Source organism: Monodelphis domestica, chromosome 2 (genome assembly GCF_027887165.1).
Source record: "Monodelphis domestica isolate mMonDom1 chromosome 2, mMonDom1.pri, whole genome shotgun sequence".
Lineage (NCBI taxonomy): Eukaryota > Metazoa > Chordata > Mammalia > Didelphimorphia > Didelphidae > Monodelphis > Monodelphis domestica.
The window spans coordinates 126397200-126416579 of NC_077228.1; the positions used below are offsets into that span (position 1 = coordinate 126397200).

General features: G+C 36.7%; 1 protein-coding gene across 4 annotated transcripts in view; it reads left to right on the top strand.

The window, feature by feature from the left end:
- Window positions 1-19380, top strand: part of SPATA17 (spermatogenesis associated 17) — a 446142-nt gene that overhangs the window by 343061 nt on the left and 83701 nt on the right. For all 4 annotated transcript variants that reach the window (XM_007481412.3, XM_056815953.1, XM_056815952.1 and 1 more), the window contains exon 9: window positions 3751-3886. In XM_007481412.3, coding sequence (XP_007481474.1) covers window positions 3751-3886 — 136 coding nt within the window. The remainder of the gene's footprint in view (window positions 1-3750; window positions 3887-19380) is intronic.

Here is a 19380-nt window from a genome sequence, read left to right on the forward strand (position 1 = left end):
TATGGGAAGATTTGATAGATAATGCCTTTGTTGGGGTGGGGTGGGGTGAAACAAAGGGTTTTAGTAAACTATGTGCTTATTATGAGTAAGTAAATTAGTGTGACAGCCAAGAAAATTAATTCAATCATAGGTCATATTAATGAGAGCATATAATGTCTAGACTCTATAAGAAGAAAAATGAGACTTCTATTATACTTTCCCCTAGTAAGATAAAGTCTGGAATATTGTGTCTACTTCAATACCACACATTAGGAAGGACATTGAGTTGAAGAAACATATCCATAGGATAGCAAAAACATGGGAAATAATGACCCTGTAAGGATATTTTTAAGGAGTAAGAATGTATGTATTATACTTTAAGGTGGTAAAATTTCACCATTCTTCAAAAAAAGCTTTATATCTTTAAAGTGTATTTAAAACAGCTTTAACAATTTTAAATGATGAATATTTGTTTTAGAAGTATGAATTGTGGTTCAATTATAAATGCTGTGGCAAAGTCAAACCAAATTTCTTCAAAGGGAAGAAAAATCACCAAACTACTGGCTTTATCTTCTCAGCCATTTAGTCAGGAAATCAAAATTTCTTTTGCATCTGAAAGGAAAATGCACTACTAAAATTCAATTCAAAAGTGATAAAAAAAACTGTATATGGATGGTCTTGTCAAGATAATTTTAGGGTTGTGACTTAAAATCAAGATTTAATTGGTCACTGGGGAAAATCCCAAATAAAATACCCTAGTCAGTCTGGAAATTTATGGTAATTTAATTAATATAGAGGGAAGGAATTTATGGAGAAGGAGGAAAGAGGATATAGGATTCCTCCTGCCTGGCCTGTTCCAGGGGGAGTTTAAAATTCCTGCCTCTAGGTCTCTGAAAAAGATTAGAGGCTTCAAGGGGATAAAGTTGGAAAAATAAAGGAGGAAACAGCCAGAAACTCACCACCGAACTGGACAAATAGCTTGTAACTATGCTAAGATGCCAGAAGGCTCAGCACGCTAATCTCAGCTAACTCTCCACTGCCAATAAGGTGCCTGAGAGAGCAAAAATCCCAAATATATAGACCTTTCACCCTTGTGTCTCCTCCTCTAAATTTTCACATCTACCAATCATATCAAAGGCTTTTCTTCAGGATTGCCCATGCTTTTAGTTCTCATCTTCTTTGATTTGATTATATCTTTACAGTTACTTAATACTTCTTTGTTAAGTTCACCTTTTGTGAGTTACTTGACCTTTTTGTGATTAATTTAACCTTTATAGTTACTTAACACCTTTTTGTATTAAGATCTAAAAATAGACAGCTTAAATTTCTACCTTGACCATAAGGTGAGAACTAAGTACCTTCATTGTTCAATCAGGAGATTACAACTTTATCTTCCCCTTAAAATACAGTCTAAGTAGGATGTAGTAATTTAGAGTTCCCAAGACATTTCTGATTTTGTTAAACTAAGTATCTTCAGCTAAATCCAATCTTCACAGTCTCAACCATCCCTTGGCAAGTTGCTTAATTCTCATTGCAAAGCCCTTACCACTCTAATGCATTGGAACTAATACACATTATCAGTTCTAAGATGAAAGTGAAAGGTTTAAAAAAAAAAAAACTCTTTGTGAAGCATCCAGGTGATAGAATCTGTATACTCTGGGACATTTGGGTCACATTCATATTATGTATACATATCTGTGTATGCATGTGTGTGATGTCTATCCCATATGCAAATTAGCATTTAAAGTTCCATAATCTGACATATATGAATCGGCTGAACCATGAGAACATACCTTCTATGATTCCATAGCTTTGCTTAATTTGAGTATCTGCTTTTTCTATGTGTGGATTTAAATTTTTTAAAGTAGTGTTGAGCAAGTTGACATTTTCTAAAATGTCATTTACAAATATATGATGCTCTTAAATAGATTTTAGAGAGTAGAGAATTGAATTTTAAAGTCAATAAAGAGAATTGAATCTTAAAATAGTTTTAGAGAGTAGCAGAATAAAATTGAAGGATTCATTGTGCTTTTGTAAATCTGTTGTCTAAATCCATTTCAGATTATAGAAACAAATACAACTCTATGCCTTACTTTATCTTGACAAAAATCCTTATGTTGGTTAATCAATTTTGTAGTAGTTTTTAAATTGGGAAGAAAATCCTAACATTTAAAATATATAATCTAAAAATAAAAAGAATTATCTTATAAATACCAACATTTAAAAGGCACATTTTAAATCTTGCATGAGAAAAATTTTTACTATATAATAAACTACATAGGGTCTTCCTTCAGATGAATTTTTATCACATTTTCACAACAAAAATATCTAAAGCATCATCTAGAAAAAAAGACAATGTGATTTCAGAACATAAGTATCTTTTTCATGAAATATTATCTCCAAATATTAAATAATATCACCTACTAAATGAGCTAAATAGGCCTAATAGGTATAGCTCTATAAGTTCATTCTTAGCCTAAGCATATTTTTACTTTAGCATCAGAGATAATCTTCCACAGAATATTATTTCAATGCCTTATAGTATTGTAGGTATTGATGCTTATTTCTCAAGACTATGTCAAGGACTATAAGTTATGCTAACTTGTACCATGGAAAGGCTTTGAAGTCAATCTTAGCAATGGACTAAATATTCTATTCAAAAAACACTCCTAGCTATCTATGTTCAATGAAGCCCATCACCAAGAATTGGCCAGTAGGTGATGAATTCTTTGTCCGTGTCTATCCATGAAATACATTTTTAAAAAATTCCTCAATCTTGTGCAACCCCAGCTCCTTCTAAAGTGACATTGGTGGAATAACAGAAAATCTTTTATAAGAATTAACTTAACTGCAGCTACTCAAATTTGTGAATTGTCCAAGAACCAACAAACTGATGTCTTATTAAAAAAACAAATAAACCAAATTAATGCTGATATTCTCTGGATAAATAAAACTTAAAAAAAGATAGAAAGTGGAATAGATAAAAGGGAGTGATTAGTCACCCATCAAATTTATTGTTATTATTGGCAAGAATTAAAAATTGCTCTTTGTCTTTACCACCATATAGTTAGAGTTTAATTATTAAATATATTAATATTATTTTAATTTTATGATGTTATTATTTATATATTATTATGTAATATTTATTAAGATTATTATTTATTTAAAATATATATTGAATATAAATAAGCAAATCCAGTAGTGCACACTGAACAATATATGTGATTATTCCTTCATGTTCATTAAAATGTTTGGTGATTTATCTAAATAATTGAAGCAGAGTATCTCTGTTAGATTGTTATGCATTTGGCTTTGGACTGGCATTTTGAAAGCAAGAATCATTTTACTCTCATTGAGAATTTTCAGTAGTTAATATAATTTCTCATTCAACCTCTTAGTGAACTATCTGTGATTTCATTAGTCTTGGAATTGTCAGTGAGCATACTTCTTTTACCAATGAAGATCATAGCCTATCTATGACTTCTGATCAGTGTGCTAGAAGAGTCCAATTAGCCTAGTTTCATCTTTTTACAGATGAGGAATAAAACCAAGAAGGGTGAAAATACTTGCCTCTGGTCAAAGAAGGTGTTCTAATTAGTTGTTTGAAGCATATAGAGATTAAGTGACTTTCCTAGGTTAGAGAGAGAGTAACAAGAGGCAGTATTTAAAATCAGACCTTAATTCCAAGCCCAGTAAATTTTACACCATACCATGCTGTTCTCTTGGTGATTCCTTATATATTTAATAAAAAGATTAATTTTTTTCTTTCAGGTTCTTGCCATTTTCTAGTTTCAGTAAGAATGAAAAGTATGTCCCAATGGTTCAGACTTCAACTAAGTATAATGGCATTTCCTATGCACAAAAACAGTTCCAAGAGGAAGAACCTACAAAATGGATGAGTAACAAGGTATGTTAATATAATGATACAGGAGGGAATTTTTAAAGAAAGAAAATGCAGGCTGGAAAATAACTAAAAAAAGTAAATATTCACATATTCTGATTTTATAATATATTATGAAGATGTCTATCCTCCACATTCATAAGTCTTGTAAATGAAATTGTTTTTCTAGTATTGTGGTATTGGACCTTACCTTATCTTTACATATTCCCTTTTTCATGAGTGGCATTGACTTTGTGTGAGAGGTAAAGATGAATTCTATGAACAAATAGAAGAAAAGAGACAATTTCCACACATATGGGGATCATACTGGAATCTTTAAAATTTCAGGATATGGATACATAGGCATTAAAATTGGATGAAGACATATAGATCATCTAATTAAATATAAAGATGAGAAAACTGAATCCCAGAGGAGCAATTCATCCAAGGACATACAAATAATAAGCAGAAGATACAAACCCAGGTCTTCTGATTCCAAATTTTATGTCCTTTGAACTATATCATATTCATTTGAATCATGTTCTTACCAGCTGATACATCTTTATTTTTTATACATAGACACACATATATATCACCTTTTATAGTATATTCACATGTACATGATATATGTGGAGGTATATGTGTATTGTACTTTATATCTATCATCCATCGAATAGCTCAAAGGGGAAAAACAATAGTTTAAAATTATAGAGGAAGTTGCTGTTTTCTAATGGCATTGAGTGATTCATACTTTTCTAAAAACATCTATTGTGTTTTTTAAACTATATATATATATATATATTGGAAGAACTTCAGTGTTATAGAGTATTATATTTAAAAGATTTCAAAGCTTCATAATTTTTTAACATTTGTCATGAATGATGAAATAAAATATATATGTTTATATCAAACTATACTCAACATAAATGGGAAATAATTAGAAGGAAAACACTGGAATTTAGAAGTGTTAGGGGATGCTTATAAGTTTTTTCATGGAGAAGACATTATCCCTGATTCCAATTAAATATTATAAGAGTATGGTGGGAGCTAAGGTGGTAAAGGATACTGTGTTTGTCTGAACCCTCTATACACAGAAAAAATAAAATATTTCCTGAAAACAAAGGAAAGCAGGATGGACACATTTCAGTGGTGTATGAAGGGAGGTTAGCCCAGGGAGTGCAGCATTATTATGAACTGGCAGAACATGGATCAGCCCAACTTGTTAATTGATAAGAGGCAAAGAAGCCATAATACAGGCCCATTCAGCCTTAGCCTCTCAGCCCAGGGCAATAAAGCATCAGAAAGTGATGGGGGCCCAACCATTTCCATGTGGCTTAGGGCAATGAAGTGGCAGGGGACAAGCCCAGCACATTAGATAACAGGGTAATGGGAAGCACAGGGAGAAGAATATAGATGGACAAAATAACTGCAAGCCTCCTCACAGTAAGCCAGTAGGGCCACTCCCTCAAAGGGAACATAGTTGATCCAAAAACTACCCTAAATACTAGAGAAGAGAACTTTGAAAGGTTGGAACAGTGTTCTCTCTACCCTTGGAGAAGAGTATAACCTTAACAGATGGATAAGAGAATGAAAAAAAAAAACTAGAAAAATGAGAAAAAAAGAAAAACCTGACTTCAGAAAATTACTTTAGTTATAGGGAAGATCAAAATATGCACTCTGAAGAGGGCAACAATGCTAAAAAAAAGAAGTCTCAAAAGAAAGTGTGAAAGATCAGCTCCCAAAGGAACACCTGAAAGAACTTGAAAAGAAGCTTTAAAATCAAATGTTCAGAAATTTGACAGAAAGAATTAATAGCTTAGAAAAAATGCAGTGAAGAAAACAATTTCATAAAGGTTTATATAGTCCAAATGAGAAGGGAAGTACAAAATTACACTGAAGAAAGCAACCCACTAAAAACTTAGAAAAGGCCAAATGGAAAGGTAGCCCCTGCACCTTCACCAAATGCAGTAAATAAGTTCTTAAAGAATAGAATGCACCAAATCAAAATGGAGGCAAAAAAAAAAACTGAAGAAATCAACTCTTTAAAGAATAGAACTAGTCAAATGGAAAAGGAAATACAAAAGCTCAGGGAATAAAATAATTCCTCAAAATTTTGAATTGGAAAAATAGAAACTATTGAATCAACAAGTCATCAGAAAGTGAGATAAAATCAAAAAAATGAAAAAAAATAGGTCTGAAATACCTCATTGGAAAAAACAAGTGACTTGGAAAATAAATCCAGGAAAGATAAATCTAAGAATTGTCAGAAAACCTGAAAGACATGAACAACAACAAAAAACAAAGCCCTGGAAGCAACATTAAAAAATCATCAGGAAAAATTGCCCTGATATCCACAAAAAAAGAGAGGAACATAGAAATTAAAAGAATGAATCAATCACCTCCTAAATGAGACCCCAAAATAAACTACCGCAGTATTATTATAGTTAAGTACAAGAACTCCCAAGTAAAGGAAAAAGTACTGGAAGCACCCAGAAGGAAACCATTCAGATATTGTGGAGCTACGCTCAAGATTATTCACTGGTTTCTACATTAAAGGACTGGAAAGAACAACATATTTGGACAAGTGGAGGCTCTCAGGTTCGAACCAAGAATTGAAACTGAGCATAATCCTCCAAGGAGGAAAAATGATGTTTAATGAAATAGAGGACTTTGAGGCATTCCTGACCAAAAAAACAGAGTTATAGGCAGTGAAAAGGCATATACGTAGGAAGAAGAAAAGGAGTACATTGAGTAGGATGGTATGATATTGAAAAAACCACAAGGGACAAATAACAACAAACTGAAGAGAAAAGGAGAGCTAGAAGGGGGTAAATTATCTCTCACAAAGAGGTACATAAAAATTAATACAGTGAAAGAGAAGATGTCGGAATGGCAGACCATACTTGAACCTAACTCTCATCAAATCTAGAACAAAGTGAGATAACATAAATATTCAGTCAAATGGCATAGCATCCCAATTGCTAAAAAAATGTTATATGAGTTACTATACAAAATAGACAGTTAAACCTTAATTTTCATCTTTCAGAAGTAGATAAATCCAAACAAGATAAGAATAAAAAAGAAAGAATTTAAGAAAGTAAATAGAACTATTAAAAATTTTGATATGATAGAACTCTGGAGTAAACTCAATGGGAATAAAAAGGAATATACCATTTCTCAGTAGTATATGTCACTTTTACCAAAACCAGACTATATAACAGGGCAATGATGGCAAATCTTCTAGAGATGGAGTACTGCCCCCTCACACCACTCCCAAGATTAAGTGCCATTCCTCACCCCATTACCCCATACAGAGGAGGGAAGAAAGCTCTCCCATTGGACTACTGGGTAGAGGGGTGGGTGAAGTGAGGAATATCCTCAGCAAGTGTACAGAGGGGAAGGGGAGTGGTCCAAGCCCTCCACTTCCTTTCAGCTCTGCTGACTGTGAGCCAATCACCTTATCCCTTGTATGGCCTCCCATTGGATTGCTGGGCAGAGGGGTGGGGATGTGAAAAAATGCCATCAGGAACAGTGGAGAGGGAAGGGAGAAACTCCACCCTAGTTCCTCTGCCTTTCTAGTGTATTGATTTAGAATCTTGAACCCTAGAGATTATGTTTCCCACAATCCTCTTTTCCCTCTTCCTGTCATGCATCAAGGGTTAATTTTGTATTCAATTTTGGTTTTGAGCATGTTTCTCTCTTGTTCTGCCTGAAGCATGGGCTGACAGTAGCAGCATGGAGCTAGGTGTGGCTCGCTTTTTTCTCATTTTACTTTTCCTTTTGCTCTAAATAAAATTTTAATAAATAATATTCAAATAGTATTTGGACTATTGAATATTAATTTTAATCTTTACAATTGGCTGACTACTGAGAATTTTTTTAAGGACTGCCTCTGCTGGGAGATTTCAAACCCAGGCTGTGGTTTACAGTCAAAGCCTCTTTCTGCTGGCAGCCCAACCCCAGCTGAATAGCCAGTCTGTAAGCCTCCCTCCTCCTTCCCAGCACACTGCCAGTCGACATTCTCTGTCAGCTTCCATTCCCAACCCAGGGAGCTGCTGCTGCTGCTGCCTTGCCCACCAGTTCCAGAAGCTGCTGGAACCTAGACACACCTTGCTTGGCTTCTACTGCCAGCAGCCCAATCTATAGCCTAGCAGCCAAACTGGGAACCTGCCACTCCCCTGTGATTTTCAAGCCCCTGCCACTTCTGCTGATCCCTGCTCCTGTCAGGAGACTACCTTAGTGCCAGCTGGTTAGTGAAAAGACTCCTTTACTCATCCCCAGACCAGCATTGGGGAGAAACCCCTTCCCTGCTCAGCAGCAGGTTGTCTCCTATCCTCTAGGATGTTTGCCATGGCAAGGGGTTCCTAACCTGCTTTCCTCTACCCCAACCTGCCTTACGGCAGTCTCTCTCAGCCTCTGCCTGGTTTTGTAGTCATATTCTCTATTTTGGTTTCTAGCAGTCCCTAACCACACTCGTTACCCTGAAACCTATCCCTAACCATGTCCCTAACCCCTCCTAGTTGTAGTGCTTCCTCTTAGCCACTAGACGTCAATATTGAGCATTGATTTTTCTTCTGCTGCTTTTCTCTCTTTTCTTCTTTTCCCCCTCTTTTCATTTTTTGCCTTTTCCTGCTTAGTTACAGTGGTTGCTTGCTGCCACTAGAGGGCAGCAACAAATAAATAATTAAATAATTTTCCTTCCTTTTTATGAATAAAAATCTAATAAAATCATAAAAATAAAATAAAATAATCAAAATACCCTCTGCTTAATCTACTCCCACCCATTATAATAATAACTAAAAAACAAATCAATGAAAATGTGTATTATTTTTTCTTTTTTGATCAAAATGTTAAGCAGCATAAATGCAACCATGCATGATAGTCTTCTGCTTTTTGCCCAATTAGAGACATGTAAGATTCTGAATTCCCTCCTCCTTGTACTCCTAGGAAATTTTATTTTTCTGATCTTCAATATTAAGACAAAAATGCTACTATATGAGAGATTAAAGCAGAATTGCAGGCTGACAGGAAAATTCAATCAAAAAATTTCAAACACTTACATGATCTAATGAAAAATACTGATCTCATCCAAAACAACTCTGAATTTTGTGAGCCTGTTCCTGAACCACAAATAGAGGACAATCCTATTTCTACAGAAATTGAAATGAGAGACCCCTCTCATATAAATCAGGTGCAGACCCTTTTCTCTCAAACTTTGCAACATCTCTCCCATGCTCTGGAACTCCTGGATGATATTACCTCCCCTTATCCTTCTAATCCCCCATCCTTTCCTGTCCCTTCTCCTACCCCATGACCAGCCCTAGTTCTGATGAAATCTCATCCTGCTTCAGTACCTGTTCCCACCCAAGTTGCCTTGGTATCCCCACAGACAACTTCTGAGGGACAACAGCCATTGAATGATTGCTATGAAAGACTTTTCCCCTCAAGTGAAGTCCCCAAAATAGGATGCAATGGGGATGTGGTAACCCAAAGACATCCTATACTTTTCACTTCTCGAGAAATTAGAGAACTGAAATATAATGTACCTCATTTTGAATGCAAATCTTCTGTGGTAACCAAGAAAATGGCTGATATTTTTTATCAATATGACTTGTACTATAAGGATGTTGAGAATTTGCTCAATGCTTTTCTAATGGAAGGTGAGAAAAATAAGATGAACTGTTATGCTAACAAGGTCTGGGGATATGGTGCAGCACACTGGCCAGCTCAGGATCCTCCATGGGATTATAACAGTCCTGAGGACCCGTTGCAATTAAATTGTTGTAGGGAGATCATTATAATAGCTATGCGAGGATATGGAAACATGATCAAAATTTGAAAGCCTTAGACAATCCAATGATAAGACACCCTCACAATTCATGGATAAGATCATTGAGCTTGGGGGGTTGGTACCTAGACCTTGATATTTCTAAATACGAAGATATTAAGCAAATAAAGAGACATTTTGCCAAGAACTCTTGTAGAGTGGTCTGTGATTATTTTAAGATTCATTGCCCATGGTGGCTTCAGATGGACCTTGAAGAGCTGAGGAATACTGCTGCTTATGTATTTAAAGGCCAAAAAGAAAAATAGGAAGAGGCTAATAATGTCATAGAAACGTTAAAAAAAGAAAACAAATCTTTAAAGGATAGACTTGATAAAAAAGACAAGGGCATGATGCTCAACTAATAGCACTAGCCCCTCTCCAATAATCTAAATAATAGCCCCCTACCTGCCAATTCTGTCAGAGGAAGGACCACATAATTAAGGAATGTAGGACTTTGTTCCAGGCACTAAGAAACAATATCCACTGGAAAAAATATCAAAGGAACGATTTTAAAAATAATAATTACAATGATAATTTCAGATACCATAACTTTATAACTGATAACTATTCTAGGGACATAAATTAGGCACATGACAACTCATACTAAATGACCCCCCACAGTAGCATATTTTGAGTGGAGCTTGTCTGCAAACCACACAGGGTGCTACTGCCCCTCAGAGGGAAGCCCAAGGTACTATCCAAAGATTATGAAGGTGTACAGTGTGGGGAGTTGGGATTGGGGCACAGGAATTAGAGGATACAACCTTTGATTTTCCAAATCCAGATATCTTACTGCCCATTATCCCTATCTACTGCCCCTCCCCATACTGACGAGCCCCATGTAACATTAAAGGTTGGTAACACATATTATGATTGTCTTTTGGACACTGGAGCTTCCCAGTCTATATTAAAGAGGGCACCTGGTTAATATTACAGGTCCATTGGCACAATACATGTTGTGGGGGTATCAGGGACACCCCTAAAAGTTCCCAAGCTAGAACTGCCTGAGGAATCTTTAACTTTTCTCCCTGTACTTCTTTCAGATGCTCATGAAACAAAGGAGACTCCTATTTTTGAGATCCCAAATGATATACCTGAGTCTTTCTGGGCCACACCTTCTTCTGATGTTGGCTTTCTTAAATTAGCTGTCCCTGTCCAAATTCAAACAAAGTCTAGCCAACCTACTTCCATTCCTTAGTACCCTCTTTTGAAGGAGGCAATTGATGGCATTACACCAGTAATAAATTCCCTGATTGACTAAGGCATCACAATTCCCTGCAAATCTGAATACAATATGCCCATCCTGCCTCTTAAGAAGCCCAAACTGGGACCCAATGGCAAGCATCTCTATTGATTTGTCCAGGATCTGAGAGCTGTGAACAATCACGTTATAGAGACACCCTATAGTTTCTAACATAAATACTATTATTTCTTCTATTCCTAGTACAGTGACATACTTTACCGTAGTAGACGTGTGCTCAGCTTTCTTTTCTATACCCATACATGAGAACTCCAGGCATATCTTTGCTTTCATCTGGAATAGCTCCCAATGGACCTGAACGTGTTTGCCCTAAGGGTTCATGGACAGCCCCACCCTGTTCACACAATTATTATCTGCTGATACAGATGCCATAAAATTTAAATACAGCCTTTTAATTCAGTATATGGATGATTTACTCTTGGCCTCTGCAAATGATGAAGCATGCCAAGAAGATAGCAAGAACCTTCTCTTAGAGCTGCATAAGAGAGGCCACAAGGTCTCCAAAGACAAAGTTCATTGGTGTCTCCCCAAGGTACAATATTTAGGCTTCATTCTAACTGCCAGGTTCCATTTAATTTCTCCCAAGTGTATTGAAAATATCCAAAAGTTAAGGTTCCTACCACTGAAAAGCAATTGGGGGAAATTCTTGGAGAAACATAATTTTTTTGGCAGTGGATCCTTTGCTATGGGGAAATCACTTAGTCACATGTAGGACTCACAAAAATTCTCGGTCCCTGAACCACTTAAATTGGAAGCAGAACACCTAACAGCTCTTTCAAATTTCAAACAAGCTATCCTGTCTGCCCCTGCTCTAGGTATCCTAAATTATGATAAACCATTTACCTTATATATCCATGAACAGAAAGGGGTAGCTTCAGGTGTTTTAACTCAATTTTTGGGACCTGCTCAATGCCCAGTAGCTTATTATTCAGTCTAGCTTGACCCAATAGCACCACCATGCCTTAGAAGAGTAGCTGCCACAGCTTTATTAGTAACCAAATCTACCGGTCTGGTATTGGGATGCCCTCTGACCATAATGTGCCTACACGAGATTGAAGCATTGTTATTAAGACATAGGACACAGGCATTTACTGATCAAAGTATTACTAGGTATGAGATAACCTTACTGAATAATGAACATGTCACAATAAAATGCTGTGGAGTTCTGAATCCTGCAACCTTTCTCCCTGATTTACCAATATCCAGAGAACCTTTTCAAGGTTGTACATCTTTAGTTTCCACTGTTGGTAAACCTCATAAGTATTTACTGGACACCCCTTTGGATAAGTTGGATTCAATATTTTTTACAGATTTATGAGGTATGGCGTGAGCTTTACAGGAACTGTGGTAGTTACTGAATTTGATACTTGGTGGGCAGCTTCCTTGCCCTCAAATGTAAGTGCACAGGGTATAGAACTCACAGATTTGAGACATACCTGTATCATTGCAAAAGATAAAAGTCACAATTTACACAGATTCCCACTATGCCTTTGGTATATGTCACACTATTGGCATGCTATGGCTTCAGAGGGGATTCTTAACATCAGCTGGAAAATGTGTTGCCAATGCAAACTTTATTACAGAACTTGTTTCTGCCATCTAGCTCCCTGTAGCTATAGCTGTTGTTCACTGCTCTGCACACACAGATGGCACTGACCCTGTCTCCAGGGGAAATAACAAAGCAGATATGGCAGCCAAACTAGCAACTTTGGAAGGCCCTGAATTAATCATGTCACTAATAATTACTGATAATTTGGATCTATCCCTTTCTTTTCCCTCTTTGAGTCAATTTCAAAACACGTAAAAGTTGAGTGCTTCCTGTCTCCGACCTCTTTATCCTTCCAGTATATTGATGTTCTCACCCCTCCCACCATGAGCTTCTTTATGACATATAAATTTACCCCCATTTGTTTCTTTTCCCATTTCTTTTAATATTAACCTATTTTTAAGCTCTAGTTATATATATATGCATGGTCATGTGTATGTATTTTTGCATGCATATATCTATATGCCTATTTATGTCATGTTCTTTCATACTATACAGTTTGCCACTGTTCCTTCTAAGTGTACTTCTTTTTTGCTGCCCAGGTAATAACAACAGTTTTTAGAGTTACCAATGATCTCTTTTCTTATAGGGATACATATGATTTTAATTTATTGAGTCTCTTAAAAATTTTTTTCGTTTTGATTTGTTTTTCTTTTTTCACCTCTTTTTTAATTACCTTTTGATGATTCTCTTGAGTTCTGTGCTTGGGCATCAAATTTTCTGTTCAAGTCTGGTCTTTTCTTCATGAATTCTTGAAATTCTTCTATTTTGTTGAATGACCATACTATCCTCTGTAAGAGTATAGTCAGTTTTGCTGGGTAGTTGATTCTTGGTTGTAAACCTAGTTCCCTTGCTTTCTGGAATATCATATTCCATGCCTTTCTTTTTTTCAGTGTGGATGCAGCCAGATCCTGAGTTATCCTCACTGTGGTTCCTTGGGATCTGAATGACTTCTTCTTGGCAGCTTGTAATATCTTTTCTTTGGTCTGATAGTTCTTGAATTTGGCTATAACATTCCCGGGTGTTGTCAGTTGGGGATTAAGTACAGGAGGTGTAAACCTTAAAATTTCACAGACTTATGAATGTTAAAAATTTTACTCCACATTGAGGAATCCTCCAATTCCCTACTTGAAATAATTCTCTACCAGATAGTGAGAACTCTACTTGAATGTGAAAACTCCTTGCTATGGGAGGATCTCTACCCCATCCCTACTTGGGACTGCTTTAGGGGAGAAAACTCCTTGCTATGGGAGGACCTCTGTTCCACCCGTACTTAAGAATGCTTTATTGCAGAAAACTCCTTGCTAAACAATGAAAGTACTTGAAAACCATACTTATAAAGGAAAGGAGTTCTTTGAGCCATGCCTATTTTTGGAATTGATACAATGGGATGCTAAGTGCCTATAAAGGTGGGGCAACTTGTAAACTACTTAGACCTAAAAGGTGAAAACTTACTCAGAGGTTTTCTCTTAATGAAATTAGTCGACACAGCAGCATTTTTTTCTGATTTACTAAAGAGATTAATCTACTCAGCTGTGAATTCAAAATGGGCTGTCTTTTGGAAAACATCTACAGTGATTGGTAGATGGAAGAACTTAGGGGAGGTGACATAGGAAATTTTGCCCTTAAAAATAACAGCTCAGAGAAGAGCTGGAAATCATTCTGAAACATTCAGATTGAGGAAGGACTGATTCTTAAACATTCAGATGGAGGAGGGAACTGGTGAAAGCAGCTGAGATGATGCTGGCCTGGTGTCACTAGAATTCTTGCTTAGGCAGACCTTGTGGTGAGTGTTAAAAGACTGACTGACTGATCTCTCTCTCTCTCTTAAGACTCAGGTCTAGGCCATGTTGGCTTAAGGCCCTTCATACTTATTTCCTTTTTCTCTCTTTTCTTTAATTCCACATTTTGTATTAATTAAAATCTCTATAAAACCCAGTTGACTTGGGTATTTGAATAATTGGGAATATTTCCCTGGTGACCACCTTATATTTGATTTAAAAACCAAGACACTGTAGTGAAACATATTTTCTGTGGTCAAATTTACTCACCCTCTCTTATATCTATCACAATTTATATCTTCTACCATTTTAATTCATTACAGTTTAAGACCTCAACCATTTTAAATCTCACAGAGGTAATCTGTGGATTCTATCAATCTCCACTTTTCCCTCTTGTTCTAGGATATCGGGGCAGTTTTCTTTAATAATTTCCTGTAAAATAATGTCCAGGCTTTTTCTTTTGTCATGGTCTTCTGGTAGGCCAATGATTCTTAAATTGTCTCTCCTTGAACAATTTTCTAAATCCTCTGTTTTGTGAATGAGATGCTTCATATTTTCATCAATTGTTTCATTCTTTTGGTTTTGTTTTATCGTGTCCTGCTGCCTTGTGAGGTCACTTGATTCTAGTTGTTGTATTCTGGTTCTTAAAGACTGGATTTCATCCTGAGTTTTTTGGTTGTCCTTTTCCTTTTGGTCTGATTTTCTTTGGAGGTCATCTTTCATCTTCTTCACCTCATCTTTCATCTGCTTTGCCTCATCTTTCATCTCCTTTGCCTCATCTTTCATCTCCTTTGCCTCATTTTCCAGCTGGTTAATTTTGGCTTTCAAGACACCATTTTCTTGTTTTAGTCCAAGTGCCTCTGTTTCCAGATGACTTATCTTAGTTTTTAAGTTATTTTCCCAATTGTCTTCAGCCTCTCTTAATTGTGTTTTGAATTGAATTTTTAGTTCTTCCAAAGCCTGTATCCAATTTGCTGGGATTTCTGATTTTTCCTTTGCTGATCCCTCCCTCTCTGTTTCGTTCCCTCTTTGCTCATTACCTGTGCAGAAGCTGTCTATTGTAATTTCTTTCTTCTTTTTCTGTTGTTTGCTTGGGTTTACCCCTTCTTTGTTCCCTGTATTTGTCTGTGCGCTTGCTCCTCTCATTTTTTTTTTTGTTTTGGGGCTGTCAGTCTCACCTCTTGAAGCTTTGTGAGATCTCTTGGTACAGTCACTAGGGGATGAATGTTAGCTTCCCTGTCCTATGGAGTCTTTTGATCGGATTAAGTTCAACTGGGTTGGGTTGTATGTGCTCTGAGACAGAAGACTCCTGGAAGGCTGGGCTGCTCAGGCTCTCTCCACTTCTCTCCAGCTGCTTCTCCACTGTCTGCAAGGTTCCCCAGTGCCTTTGCCCACCTCCTTGAGCTCTGATGAGTCTGGATGGGATTAGTTCAACTGGATTGGTCTGGATGTGCCCCGAAGCAATGGAGCCTGATGGAGGGACCCAGCCATGGCCCCTGGTCTTTCCCTGGCTTCCTCCCCGCTGTCCACGCTGGACACTCGGTGCCTCTTGCTCCACTGCTCACAAGGTAGACCCTCCAAACCAGCACCTTTGCCTGCTCAGAGGTTCCCGCTGCCGCTGGGGGCTCAGCCCTCTGGGTTGGGGGGAGGGGTCCTGGGACCTTCCCTCTGCCTTCCCCTTAGACCCAAATATTCTCGGGTTCCAGTTTTTGGGGGGAGTACCTTTTGATTTGAGTCCAGAAGGAGGGTTCCCCGCCTCTGTCCTGTTGCTCAGCTCGAATTCGGTGTCCTAGGAGCATTCAGTCTGTAATCGGTAAGGAAGGGTCTTCCAAGGTCTGAACTTTTGTGGCTTGTTAAGCAGCCATCTTGACTCTGCCTCCTCGGATCTATCCCTTTCTTATAATGATAAGGAAGTAAAAAAATGGAAGCAGAGATTCAAAGCAAAAGAGAATAATGGAATATGGGTATCATCAAATGGCAAACCCTTTTGCCCTAGAGCTTTCTATAACCAGATTTGCCACTCCATTCATAAATGTGGCCATTTTGGCACCCAAGTCATTGTAGACTCTGTTAAAAGTGTATGGATAGCACCTGGAATAACTATAATTGCCTCAAAAAATATGTACAACTTGTTCTACCTGCCAGACCTTTAATCAACATGCCTTTTGAGGAAAAGTCATTGGTGGACATCCTCTTACTTACACACTGTTTGAACACCTACAAATTGACATAAATTTATCTCTATGCTGAAAGGTGGACAGTATAAATTTTGTCTGTTCATTGATGATCAACTGACCAGGTGACCTGAAGCACTTCCTACAGCTCATGCCACAGTGGCTTTGGTGACTAAAGTCCTTTTGAAAGAAAATATCCCTAGTTTTGGACTGCCAGCATGTGTTGATTTGGATAAAGGAACACATTTTACTGATTTGGTCTTATCTCAAATTTATTCATGTTTTGGGATAACTCTTAAATTTCATACACCATATCATCCCCAGAGCTCCAGCCAAGTTGAATGAATGAATAAAGAATTTAAGACCATGATCAGCAAATTGTGCACGAAGACTCATTTAAAATGGCCTGAAATTCTACCTCTGGACCTATTTTATCTCAGAAACAGACCCAGAGGTGGTTTACATATTTCACCATTTGAGATGTTATTTGGACATCCACCTATTCAGGCACAACCATTTACCCCTGCATATACCTCATTGTTAGGAGGGGATACAACCATTTCTACATATATCAGACAATTACAAACAAAATTGTGAGAACTACACAACTCTGGAGCTGCTGTTCAAGCATGCACTATAGATTTCTAATTTCATGATTTAAACCCAGGTGATAGTGTGTACATAAAGCATTTCAAATGTATGAGGTTGACTGAATCTGCTTATGATGGACGATTCCAGGTCCTACTAACTACACAAACAGTCATAAAATTGGAGAAAGGGACTTGTGGATTCCTTGTAGCTATGTAAAATGAGTACCTTTTGTTGATGCTGAATACTTGCTTGCACTGATTGTATTTGATGCTTGATTGTGATCAGACTTCTTTATTTCTGGACTTGAACTATTTTATTGCACTATATTTGGATGATCCTTGTATTTGCACAAATTGCCCTGTAGGGCAACACATATAATACCTCAAAAAAGAAAATCTATATTAGTAAACTATATTGGCCTGCTGTGCCTTTTATAACATTTTGTGCCTTTTCTATTTTTTTTTATTTTCTTGAATGTATTTTTGCTTTATCTACCTCATTTGCACTCACATTGTTTTGTCTACCTTATTTGCACTCACACTGCAGATCACAGTAAGTCAAAGAGGAAATGAATCTTATTTTTTGAAAACTAGCCTCTTTACTTTACCTCTGTAATTGAGAAATATACACAATTTTAATATTTGCTTTCTTCATACATGTGTCATAGAGTATTTGATTTTTTCTATTCTTTTCTCATTTTTTGCATTTGAAACATGTCACTAGTATTGAAAGGTTTTTTTTAAACTATTTTTCTTTTTTGCAATAGAATAAGCTAAGATGTCCATTTACCTAACATAAAAAGCATAACCAAAAAGCTTCGGACTATGGCAACCTGCCAGTAGTTATATAACTATTGAGACTTTTGCTAGATAACTATGTCTAATCCAAGGACAAATGGACCACAAAGGAGCACAAAACTTGACTTGTGAAGTGCCAAATGAGCATAAAAAGGAGAAAGAAACCAAGCCAATCCTACAGGGATTGATGACATTATGCACAAAAAGCACAATAACTTGATCATGTGTGAGACTCGAGGTTGTGACTGTTTAGCATATGTTAAATGCAGGACTGCCTTGTACCACACTCTATATCAAGAACTTAACATCGATTTGTTCTGGCTCCATTATCCTGAAAAAGCAAAGAAAAGGGTAGAATCGGGGAATTCCATTTCTCATTTGTCTCGAGATCTAGTTTCTTTTTCTATTTTCTCTAATGATGATACTTACTGTAGTTGAGACTGCTAAATTGGGTTACTGACAGATTGTTGTTGTACGCTTATGAGAATTGGATCACTACAAGAACCTGTTGTGATTTGTGATATTTTTCTTTTTTTTCTTTTTTCCTTCCCAGGATTTTTTCAAGTTTTCTCTCTATATTTTTTTTCTGATTCAGAGGTTATCTTTTAAATTCCTTTGATTCTCGATGTTTTGATTCTTGATTCATATGCCTTATGACTCGACCATGTAACCCTGTGTAATTCCTATATGTATCCCTGTATACTCCTTAGGAGGGAATGTATTATTATTTTCCTTAGGGGGGACTATGTTACTGTTGTGAACTTTGACTTGAATTTGAGCCTATTTTAGGACAAGATACTACCTCCCAGAATCTAGAAGGTGTTGTGAAGATACCTGTAAAGACCATACACTACACCAGAAGATCCAGATTGAACTTGAACTTTGGGGGAGTTGAATGTACACTCTTATGCCAAAGGTGACTGCCCCCTAACTGGATTTTTGTCAATGTACTTATAATTGATTTTGTTCTTTTTCCCTTTTATTTTCCTTTTATTCCCAAATTATTATAATTTTACTTTTTAAACTGTAATATTTTTATGTACCTCTAGTTCATGTAATAAATTAATTATGTTTTCATGATCCATTGGGGAGATTGGTCTCCCAAAGGGATCACAGGGGGATGTATTGATTTAGAATTTTGAAACTAGAGACTACATTTCCCATAATCTCCTTTTCCCTTTTCCTGTCACGCACCATGGGTTACTTTTGTATTCAGTTTCAGTTTTGAGCACATTTGTCTCTGTCTCTGTCTCTGTGTCTCTGTCTCTCTCTCTGTCTATGTTTGTCTGTCTGTCTGTCTGTCTCTATCTCTTTCTGCCAGAAGTGCAGGCTTGTGGTAGCAGCATGGAACTAGGTGTGACTGGCTTTTTTTCTCTAGTTTTACTTTTCCCTTTGATCTAAGTAAATTTTTAATAAATAGTATTAAAATAGTACTTGGAATATTGAACATTAATTTTAATCTTTACAACAGTAACAAACTCTGGCGGGGCTGGGGAGGGTGATGTGAATCTTAAAAACTACTCAGACTATACTTTAGAAGATTT